The sequence below is a fragment of the Sarcophilus harrisii genome, chromosome 3 (genome assembly GCF_902635505.1).
Source record: "Sarcophilus harrisii chromosome 3, mSarHar1.11, whole genome shotgun sequence".
NCBI classification, from domain to species: domain Eukaryota; kingdom Metazoa; phylum Chordata; class Mammalia; order Dasyuromorphia; family Dasyuridae; genus Sarcophilus; species Sarcophilus harrisii.
The window spans coordinates 500,166,332-500,178,767 of NC_045428.1; the positions used below are offsets into that span (position 1 = coordinate 500,166,332).

General features: G+C 35.2%; 1 protein-coding gene and 1 long non-coding RNA gene across 3 annotated transcripts in view; one reads left to right on the forward strand and one right to left on the reverse strand.

The window, feature by feature from the left end:
- The window catches only part of RNF169 (ring finger protein 169), an 83,469-nt gene that overhangs the window by 25,580 nt on the left and 45,453 nt on the right, over positions 1 to 12,436 (reverse strand). The window contains exon 3 of one of the 2 annotated variants that reach the window (XM_031961400.1): positions 9,506 to 9,634. The exons of the other annotated variant lie outside the window; for it this stretch is intronic. Coding sequence (XP_031817260.1) covers positions 9,506 to 9,634 — 129 coding nt within the window. The remainder of the gene's footprint in view (positions 1 to 9,505; positions 9,635 to 12,436) is intronic. 2 annotated transcript variants of the gene reach the window in all.
- The window catches only part of LOC116422589, a 53,562-nt gene that overhangs the window by 4,116 nt on the left and 37,010 nt on the right, over positions 1 to 12,436 (forward strand). The window lies entirely within an intron of this gene.

Consider the following 12,436-nt stretch of genomic DNA (forward strand, 5'->3'; position numbering starts at 1 on the left):
TTATTTCTTTTTCTTTTTAAAGCTTTTTATTTTCAAAACATATGCCTAGATAGTTTTCAACATTCACCCTTGCAAAACTTTGTGTTCCAAGTTTTTTCTCCCCTCTCCCTACCGCCTCTCCCCCAGACGGCAAATAATCCAATATACATTAAACATATGCAATTCTTCTATAAATATTTCCACAATTATGCTGCACAAGAAAAACTAGCTCAGAAAGGGAAAAAATGAGAAAACAAAATGCAAGTAAATAACAAAAAGAGTGATAATACTATGTTATGATCCACACAGTGCCCACAGTCTTCTCCCTAACTGCAGATAGCTCTCTTCACCACAAGATCATTGGAACTGGCCTGAATCTAAAATCCTTATTTCTTAAAAATCTAAAAATTGTTTATTCCTTTTGTCCATTTCCAGACACTTCCACTCCAGCTCTCAGCAACATGGGAAAACATGACAACATTGAGCTGAAACTGCAAAGAGTATAAAGCCTTATAAAATATTAAGTTTTACCCTTGTAGACACTTCTAGACACTCCTACAGAAAGGCAGATTATCCTCCTGTTTCTTCTTCCTGCCTCACTCCTCCTGCACCTTTCCAGTTTTTAAGTCTTTTCCAAAGAATAACTTGTACAAACCATTCAACAGGGCAACTGATAAGGCAGCAGTGATTCTTTCTTCATATCTCTTAGAAAGAGGAAAGAGCCTTAATACCAAAAACTGTGAACAAAGGACAATTACAATAAAGTCTACTGGAAAGTCTGAATGGAAAATACTGCATTACAAAGTATGGGACTTAGGCTACAAAGGCAGGGAAGCTTTTATCTATTTTCAGGATCCCTATTTCTTGAAATGAAATTCCTTGAAGTGACAAAGGATAGAAACAGGAGGAAGGCCTGGGCTGGCCTTGAGCGCTCTCTTTAACTTTGAGTACTAAACATTCCCAGTGGGGAAGCCCCTACAAGCCACTGGGGAAGAAGCCAAAAGCGGTGACAATCATCACATTTAATTAAATCAAAATTCCCTTTACAAATCCTTGACAAGTGGATGTCCAGCTTCTCCTGGAAAATCTCCAATGATTCGGAACTACTGAAGATTAAGTAGTAATCAGGGATATTTATTAGGCTATATTGAAGGAGATTTTAGGTAAAAAGAGACACAATTTATAACATTTTAAACCCCAGTCTGGAGTGAAATTAACTTTTTCATCTCTCTTAGTCAAGCAGAAAGTCTCGTTTTAAATGTTTCTTTGGTATCTGACTTCTATCTTCTTCCAAATATTACCAGTCATCAGAATTCTCTCCTCTTAAAATTTTTTTTAAAATAATGCTGAAATTTGGAGAAAACAAATATGACTATGATTAGAAATAACTTCAAAATGAAGACTTAATTTCAGTGTTAATCATGTTATGTTTTAAAAGAGGTAAGGCAATATTAAACTTCCCCAGGTCAAATCAAAAATGACAATTGTATACTCTGCTAAAAAAAGGACAGACTAAGAATAAGCTTAGAACTAGCTCTACTCTATTACTGTAGGACTCCGTGCAACTCAACTTTCTCTTCTATAAAATCAAGATAATCACTCTATTTCCATCACAAGGCAAAAAATACACTGATTTCTTAAACTGATCTGATTGAATTTTCTTTTTTGAAATGTTTTTTTAAAAAACTAATAGCTTTAATAAATTCCCTAAGAAAAAATCCCCAGGACCAGATGGATTTACATGTAAATTCTACCAAACATTTAAAGAACAATTTACTCCAATGTTATATAAACTATTTGAAAAATAGGGAATGAAGGACTCCTAGCAAATTCCTTTTATGACATTGACATGATACTGATACATAAACCAGGTAAGTTGAAAACAGAGAAAGAAAATTATAGACCAATATATTGATGCAAAAATCTTAAATAAAATAGTAGCAAAAAGATAACAGAAAATCATCCCCAGGATAATACACCATGACCAAGTAGTGGAATGCAGGGCTGGTTTAATATTAGGAAAACTATTAGCATAATTGACTATATCAATAACCAAATTAACAAAAACCATATGATCATCTCAATAGATGCAGAAAAAGCATTTTATAAAATCCAACATCCATTCCTATTAAAAACACTTGAAAATATAAGAATAAATGGGCTTTTCCTTAACATAGTTAGTAGCATCTATTTAAAACCGTCAGTAAGCAAGCATCATATGTAATGGGGATAAATTGGAACCATTTCCAATAAGATCAGGAGTGAAACAAGGTTCCCCACTATCATCATTACTATTCAATATTGTATTAGAAATGCTAGCTTTGGCAATAAAAGAGCTGAGAAAGAGATTAAAGGAATTAGAGTGGGTAATGAGGAAACCAAATTATTACTCTTTGCAGATGATATGATGGTATACTTGGAGAACCCCAGAGATTCTATTAAAAAGCTATTAGAAATAATCCACACCTTTAGCAAAGTTGCAAGATCCAAAATAAACCCACATAACTCATCAGCATTCTTATATATCAGTAACAAAATCCAACAAAGATACAAAGAGTAATTCCATTTAAAGCAGCTGCCAATAGTATAAAATATTTGGGAATCTATGCCAAGGGAAAGTCAGGAACTATATGAGCAAAACTACAAAACACTTTCCACAAAAATAAAGTCAGATCTAACCAAATGGAAAATTATTAAGTGCTCTTGGATAGGTCGAGCGAATATAATAATGACAATACTACCTAAACTAATCTATTTATTTAGTGCTATACCAATCAGACTCCCAAAAAACTATTTTAATGACCTGGAAAAAAATCATAAAATTCATCTGGAAGAACAAAAGGTCAAGACGTTAAAGGGAACTAATGAAAAAAGAATCAAATGAAGGTGGCCTAGCTATATCAGATCTAAAACTATATTATAAAGCAGCAGTCACCAAAACTATTTGGTATTGGCTAAGAAACAGACTAGTTGATCAGTGGAATAGGTTAGGTTCACAGGAGAAAATAGTCAATAACTATAGCAATCTATTTTTTGACAAACCCAAAGACCCCAGCTTTTGGGATAAGAATTCACTGTTTGACAAAAACTGCTGGGAAAATTGGAACTTAGTACAGCAGAAATTAGGCACTGACCCACACTTAACACCGTACACCAAGATAAGGTCAAAATGGGTTCATGATCTAGGCATAAATAATGAGATTATAAATAAATTAGAAGAACAGGATAGTTTACTTGTCAGACTTGTGGAGGAGAAAGGAATTTGTGACCAAAGAAGAACTAGAGATCATTATTGATCACAAAATAGAAAACTTTGATTATATCAAATTAAAAAGCTTTTGTACAAACAAAAACTATTGCAGACAAGATTAGAAGGGAAGCAATAAACGGGGAATATATTTTTACAATCAAAGGTTCTGATAAAGGCCTCATTTCCAAAATATAGAGAGAACTGACTCTAATTTATAAGAAATCAAGCCATTCTCCAATTGATAAATGGTCAAAGGATATGAACAGACAATTTTCAAATGAAGAGATAGAAACTATTTCTAGCCATATGAAAAAATGCTCCAAATCATTATTAATCAGAGAAATGCAAATTAAGACAACCCTGAGATACCACTACACACCTGTCAGATTGGTTAGGATGACAAAAAAAGATAATGCTGAATGTTGAGGTAGGAAAACTGGGCCACTGATGCATTGCTGGTGGAATTGTGAACGAATCCAACCATTCTGGAGAGCAATTTGGAACTATGCCCCAAAGGTTATCAATCTGTGCATACCCTTTGATTCAGCAGTGTTACTACTGGGCTTATATCTCAAAGAAATCTTAAAGAAGGGAATGGGACTTGTATGTGCAAAAACATCTGTGGCAGCCCTTTTTGTAGTGGCTAGAAATTGGAAATCGAATGGATGTCCATCAATTGGAGAATGGCTGAATAAGTTGTGGTATATGAATGTTATGGAATATTATTGTTTTATAAGAAATGACCAGCAGGAAGATTTCAGAAAAGTCTGGAGAGACCTACATGAACTGATGCTGAGTGAAGTGAGCAGGACCAGGAGATCATTATATACCTCAACAACAATACTATATGGTGATTAATTCTGATGGACGTAGCTCTCTTCAACAATGAGATAAACCAAATCAGTTCCACTTGTTCAATAATGAAGAGAACCAGCTATACCCAGTGAAAGAACTATGGAAATTGAATGTGAACCACAACATAGCATTTCCACTTCCTGTGTTTTTGTTCACTTGTATTTTTTATTTCCTCCTCAGGTTATTTTTACCTTATGTCTTAGTCCAATTTTTTCTTGTGCAGCAAAATAACTGTATAGATATGTAAACATATATTGTATTTAACATATACTTATAATATATTTAACATGTATGGGTCTATCTGCCATTGAGGTGAGGGGATGGAGGGAAGGAGGGGAAAAGTTGGAACAAAAGGTTTTGTAAGGGTCAATGCTGAAAAATTACCCAAGCATATAGCTTGTAAATAAAAAGCTATAATAAAAAATTAATAGTTTTTTTTAATTTTCAAAATATATGCAAAGATAGTTTTCAACATTCATCCTTGCAAGATCTTGTATTCCAATTTTTCTCTTTCCCCCACTCCCTCCTCTAGACAGCAAGTAATCCAATATGTTAAACATGTACAATTCTTCTTTACATATTTTCACATTTATCTGATTGAATTTTCTACCAATTCCTTATGACAAAGACAATCCATACAACAAAATCTTCTATATGACCACTTATGTTTGTTTTTTTAATTCCTTTTTCCAACTGTCTCATGCATGTTATATTTTGTTAATTGATCAACAACCATTTTTTTTTCAGTCCTGACTATCTTCTAGGCACTGGGAAAACAAAGACAACCAAATGAAACAATCCCTGCTCTCAAAGAGCTTATATTATCTTGGGCAAAAGAGTATACTTATAACTATTTACAAAACAAACATAAAATAATCACAAAGTAGAATAGGACAGTAGTTACTGAGGGCATCAGGAAAGGTGCTGTGCAGAAACTAGAAGGTTGGGCTTCATCTTTCCAGCTAGATAAAGATCAACAGTAATCGACAAACTACAAGATTCTGAGCTTCTACTGTTTTGTAATTCTCAGAACCAAGTACAATCCTTACTGGTCACTTTCTGACTTCCTTTCCCCTCAGATGATGGTTTCCCTGGGGACTAAATCATAACCTGGGTAATTCATGGTTCACCAGCCTTGGTCTCTCTCCCAAGTGACTTGGGGAGAAAAGGGAGGGGAGAAGGGCTCTAGCTGCATGCCATGCTCTTTTCCTCAGGCTTAATGGATTTGCCCCAAGTCCTCAATAGATATATCCTTCCCACTTTCCTCCATTATTCAATTCTCTGGCTCAGTGATACAGAGGTGCCATGTAGCTATCAGACTGTGGAAATTTTGTCATGTTTGGATCTCCACAATACTGCTACAAGATGAGGGTTATGGTGAAATCTCAAGTTTTATTACAAACATAGACATATATCCTGCCTCTTCCCTCTGTTCCTCAGCTCAAGTTACGTATAGAATGTTGCCAAATGGCTACTGCAGACTAGGCAAATTTTTATTGCTTGGAGTTTGGATCTTTGTGGCACTGGAGAGAAAGAGAAACTGTCAGGGTGTGGAGTTGCATTCTGTTCTTACCAGGGAGGGGATGCTGAGTAAGCATTTATTGAAGATTAGGAAGTGTCCTCTGCATTTGTTAGTTCATCAAGTTTTTATTCTGGGTTCACTATATAATCTTACAAAATTGGTAAGAAGGAAGCATTCCATAAGCCATAAAGCATCACACACATGTGAGTTATTGTTGATAATAGTAACAACATTTAATAATATAACTAGAATAACCCCCCAAATATCTGGCAAATAGCATATAGAAGATCTTCCCAAAATTCAAATCATTTGCTTTTCAAGAGCCTGAAGAACAGAATCCTAAGTCCATAATAAAATCTCTGTGCATTTATTTACTCATTACCTCATTAGAATCTTAGGCAAACTACTTCAAATGAATTAGCATTTATTGAGTGTCTATTATATGCAAGACACCACCGTAAGTTTTCCAGATACAAAGACAAAAAACATTCAAAAGAGTCCTTGCTCTCAAAAAGTCTACTCAAAACATGTAAGATGCACAGATGAGAAAAACTACAAATGCTTTGATTGCCCAATAACAATTGAAGGATTAAGAAAGACTGTATGATTGTACTATAGTTCAGCCTTGAAATTAAAGTTCAATGAAGAGTCCAATTTCTAGGAGGCAGAAATAAGGAGGGAATACATTATAGGCAAGATCAAAAATGCAAAAGCACAGATGTAATGAAGAGTTCTGGAATCACAGATTGGGTGAAAATCAGAATGTACAAAGGGAAGAAATGTAAAATAAATTTGAAAATGATATATAGCCTGATTGTAAAGAATGGAAGTAATCATTCAAACCCTGTTCCCCATATCCCACTACTCAATTTCTTATTCCCATACTCTTTTAACACTCCCACTCCAAAGTTCCAATCAAATGCCACTCAAGTTTCCCCTGTGTCTTGTTCAATGGTTGTTCCATAGGAAACAAACTCTCCTTCATTTGAATCTTTTCCTTTCCCACTCCTTTCATGTTCTAACTTGAATCTTGGCTTTCTCTATAATACAACTTTCCTAACCACTCTTTTTACTAATGTCTGCACTTTCACCCATTCTTAATTCACTGGCCTAGACATGGAAGTTGAAATATTCCTTGTTCCCCACCTTCAGGTTCTCCTCTTCTATCACAGTAACCTCTTCCTTTAAGGTTCATGCTATTCATGTCTACCACCCAAGCAAAATCCTGGTAGCTGTTGTCTAGACTTCCCTTTCTTCCTCAAGGAATGTGGTGCCCAGCTCACAATTTTTCTTTCCTCCCCAACTTCTGCGCTCATATTAGGGGACTTCAATACATGCACTGACTCTCCCTTATATAAACCTAAACATAAGTTTTACAATCTACTCTTCTCCTATGAGTTACTCTTAACACCCCAGCTCAATCACACAGAGATTATCATGTTTTGATCTTGCCATCACTTACAAATGTACCACTTCTATTCAAGAATTCTAAAATTCCCTTATCTGACCATAATCTATTGCTTTTCACCCCCTCTTCTTTTTTCCCTTAAAAAATCCTATTCCATTCTCATTGTGATTTTCAATCCCTTGACCCCTTCAATTCTCTCTCAGATCATCTCCCTGTACTAGTCATCTCTTGAAAGAAATCCCAAAATGAAAATTCTCAGAATTTCACACACACACACACACACACACACACGAGCACATACACTATACTGGTATACACATATGTGCACAGATGCGTGTGTATTTACACATGCATACACATACAAACACACACATACAAATAAAAAAAATAACCTGTGCTCTCAGGTCAAGAAGAAAATACTGCAAGCAACAAGAAAGAATAAATCCACATATAAAACAGTCAGGATCACGTAAAATTTAGCAACTACCCTTACAGACAAGTTGGAGGGCTTGAAACATGAGATTCCAAAAGGCAAAGAAGCTAGGATTACAATAAAAAATAACCTACAGAAGAAAGCACGGATATTTAATGAAAAAATTATTCTCAAGGATTCCTGATGAAAAAACCTGAGCTGAATAGAAAACTTAACATTTAAACACAAGAACCAAAAGAAGTATAAAAATGCAAATATGAATGAGAAATCATAAAAGACTTAATAAACAAGGTTAAACTGTTTAGATTCCTATAAGTAGAGATAATACATGTATCCCGAAGAATTGCATCATCATTAAGGCAGTTAGAAGAAATCTACCTAGACAGAGGATATAATGATCTCAAAAGAAGAATGAGTGAGAAAGAGGAATGCATTGAAAGGGCAAGGGAGAAGAATAATGGATAAAATATCTCACATTAGAAATCAACTTTATTCTTTTCAAATACAAATAAGAAATAAAAGTACCCACAGGCATGTTTTAATAAATAAATGACCATTTGTAAGTAGTTGTATACATGTAAAAAGTTCACAGTTTTTTGGTCTTTTTCTCACAACTCTGAAATAAGGAAGGAACACACCAGTGTCCTTATTCCCATTTTATAAATGATGAAATAAGGACCAAGGGAGATTAAGTGGCTTGCCAAAAGTCACAAAGACTTTAAATGTTAAAGCCAAACTTTGAACCTAAATCTTCTGACATCAAGTCCAATGCTTTTCTTGTCTAAGGCTTAAGAATGATTGAGTCTCAGCTTCTTCAAGTAAAAGGATTATTACATTTTTGTCTTTGTGTTCCCAGAAATGTAATTTTGCACAGGGACTGCTTAAAGTAAGGTATAGCAAAGTAATATAAGAACACAAGAGATTTTGAGGGAGTATTTGATACTGTCTTTCCTTCCTTCTACTTCCCTACCCCATCCTATTTAGGAATCTTTAACCTGTGTCCACACAAATCTGATTTTTTCCACTCATATCTTAATGCTATTATGGACTGTCCTTACTAAGTTCTCTATTTTTCATGAAGTAGGAAGCCCCATAGTTTCACTGGACCCCAACTCAAGTGCATTCTGAAGTGCTTCATCACTAAGCCTCGCTGTGACAGAAGGTCAGTTGATGAAAATTCTATCAGGGGTTGTAAGGTGAGGAAATTGAGGGAACTGAGAGGGTTAAGATATCAAGTGGTTAAATATGCCAACTGAGTGGACCACATCAAATCCATCTTGTGACTCAATTTTGGCTGGAGCTTAGTTCCAAGTTTCCTTTCTATTCAAGAAATTGGTCTAGTGCAACTTCTATCCTGCGAGAAAACTTGATTCAACTGCAGGACCTGACAGAAAACCTTACTGCATTGTTCCTGTGTTGCTTGGAAAATGGACCACCTCTACCTGCTATTCAGAGACTCCTAACCAAAAAGATAGGCTATGCTGACCAGAAACTCAATCAAATCCAAAGCCAGATGCAAGGAATTTTCTCACATAAAGACTGATAACAAGCATTTTTCTCACAGTTGCTCATCTCGAGCAACTTTTATGTCTTACCTGAAAATTGGTCCCATACTGATCTATCAGTTATTGTTTCCATGTTCCTTTGATTATACACAAGACATTGCAGGAGGTATAAATGGGGGAATGGAACACCTACTTTTCTGATTTCAGGAAATTGCACCTTTTTGTTCTCCCACTTCCAGTTTGGAAAGTTCCTACTATTTCATACAATTAGAAATCAGATTTGCTGTTTTCTCTTGATCAGTTAGTCTTATTTGACTAATTGTTTTTAATGGACAAAAATCTGAATCTCCTGGATTCAGAATCTAGGCCTAAGCTGAGCAAGTTTGACCCCACTTTGTTAAGCAACTGCCATATGTTGCTTAATAAATGCATGTGCTCAGAAGACTGAACCTTTGTTTTCTCAGTTATTTCAATTTTTATCCATCACAAAAGAAAACAGTTTATAAATATGAATTATTATTGTCATTATTATTATTAAAAAGAGATTACTTACGAGAACTAATGGCTCATCTTTTTTCTGTAGTTCTTCCATTCTCTTTTTCCCTGCTTCAATGTCCTCCAGTAAGAGTTTGTGGATCAGATCCTCAGAGCTTTTCTCCTCTTCTAATTTTTCTTCCCTCAACTAAAAATACAAATTACACAAGAGATAGAAGAGTTTAAAGTCAACCCTAGAATCATCTTTCCCCTAAGGACTTGGTTACAGCAGACTGATCTTAAATGAGTGCTTTGAGACTAAATCAAATCTCTAATTTTTAAGTAAGCTTATCATACTAAGCTCTTGCCAAATCAGCACTTCACCGTGGCTTAAAATTCAATTGTTCTGCATTTTTGTGCAATCCAAAAACCATACAGTTAAAAGAATATAAGTAAAACTAGAAAAATAAGTCTTATTCACGAAGTCAATAAAGCTAGTCCCTCCTAAAGGCCAGACATATTTCTCTGGTTCCTATGGAAGCTTGAAAAGGCAAGATACTACAGTGAGGACATATAAAATAGCAGCAATACAAGCACTTCAATAGATATGAGAAACCTGAGTTTGAGTCCTCACTCTGCCACTAACTTACCAAATATTTCAAGAAAATTAGTTTCTCTCCTCTGGGCTTCAGTTTCCTACTCTGCAAAATAAAGGCACTGCACTAAATAATTTTTAAGGTTCCTTTCAGCTCTAAGATTCTAAAACTCTAGAGCTACATCTAATCAAGATTAGGAAGAGATTCCAAATCACTGTTTTGGAGCTGGAGGAGATCTCTGAGGTCATCTAATCTGACCACATGACAGATGCCCATGAACATGAATAACTAGCCTGAAGTCACAACTAATAAATAACAAAGTCAGAATTTGAACCTAGCTCTTCTGACTTGAAATCTAATACTCTTTAGGTAACTAACTAAAGTGAGATGAATGCTACATGTGGAATCAGAAGAGCTAGGTTGTGACCCTGGTTTTGCTACTTGCATGCCTCTGTGATTTAGGGCAAGTCATTTAATTTGACCTAGATCACAGTTTATCAGGTAAATGTAGACACTAGACTAAAAATGATGTCTGAAGTTCATTTAAGGTCCAAAACATAGTCTCCATACTTTCCTGGCAAAAGGATAATCATCTCTAAGCCTATCATACCATATACTCCACTATAGCAAAGTACTGTCCACAGAAAAACTAGAATTTAGGACCAAAAATCCTATTTTTGACTGATCTAAAGCTTTAAGTTTTTGTTATATTTTAGGGTGAATGAAAAGAACATGGAGCCCATCCATATTTTTTTTGGAATCTTTCCCTCTAACATGCCTGAACATGTTTTTTTTAACTCATATCATAACTTAGCTAAAAATACACAAAGCAAAATAATTCACTGTACAGTATAAGAAAAGATAAAACAAAGTACTCTAATGTCATTCCAGCCTAGTAAGAAGGTACTGCAAACCCCCATGTCCCCAAAAATTACTCATTCCTCTCCATTTCGGAGATCTAGCTATAGAAATATCCTTTTTACAAGCTAACGAATTCTAATCCTAGAAGCCAGGGAATCAGAAGATGGAGATTAGAAAGTAGAGAGTCTGACCATGAGAGACAAGTGATGAAAAAGCTTGCTAATATGTTAGCTTGCTGTTGTTCAGTAATGTCCAGCTTTTCATAACCACATTTTTGAGGTTTTCTTGGTCGAGTTGCTGATATGGTATATTTCCTTCTCCAATAAATTAGGCTAACAGAAGTTAAGTGACTGCCTAGGATTACATAGCCAGTAAGTGTCTGGGGCCAGATTTAGACTCAAGTCTTTCTGACTCCAAGCCCAGAGCTCTGTGCACTGAGCCATTGAACTGCTTCCATAGGTTAGGTGGCTCTTCCCAAATGTGGCACCTGATAATTTGATGAACACACTATTTCCTTCTTCACAAAAATCATATGGTCAAAGGATTTGGAGCAAAGAGATCTTTGTAGTCAACTAGTCCGATCCCCTCATTTTACAAAGAAGGAAACAGACTGAGAGAGATTATCACACAGGTAGTTAAAGACAGAATGGATATCTGAAATTAGATCCTGTACTTCCAAGCCCATCAGTCTGTCTTTTCTTTTTCTTTTTAATAATATTTTATTTTTCCCCAGTTACATGTATTTTTTTCAAAAACAATTCCAGTTCCAAATTTTCTCTGTCCCTTCCTCACTTCTCCCCTTCCTAAAACAGTAAGCAGTTTGATATAGATTATACATGTTCTATCATACAAAACACATCACCATCAGTCATATTGTGAAAAAAAGACACAATCCCAAAGGGAGGAGAAAAACATTGAAAATATATTATCATCTGCTTCAATCTGCATTCTGATCCCATCAGTTCTTTCCATGGAGATGGGTAATATTTTTCATCACAGTTCTTTGGAATTGTTTTGGATTATTGGATTGCTAAGAATAGTTAAGTCATTTAGAATTGGTCATTGTACAGTATTGCTGCTCCTATGTACAATGTTCCCCTGGTCCTGCATCAGTTCAAGTCTTTCCAAGCTTTTTTGAAATCTTCCTGCTTATAATATTTTAAAGCACAATTAATATTTCATCACAATCATAATCACATACCACAACCTATTCTGCCATTCCCCAACTGATGGATATTTTCCTCAATTTCCAGTTCTTTGCTACCACAAAAAGAGCGCTATCAATATTTTCATACAATTAGGTATTCCCCCGCCCACCTCTTTTTAAATTTCTATGGGATATAGACTTATTAGTCTGTATGTTGGATCAAAGTGAATGAATAGTTTGATCACCCTTTGGGCATTCCAGAATAGTTGGATCAATTCACAATTCTACTAAGAGTGCATTAGTGTTCCAATTTTCTCATATCCCCTTTATAATTAATTACCTTTTCTGTCACATTAGTCAATCTAATAGGTATGAAGTGGTGCTTCAGAATTGTTTCAATTTGCAT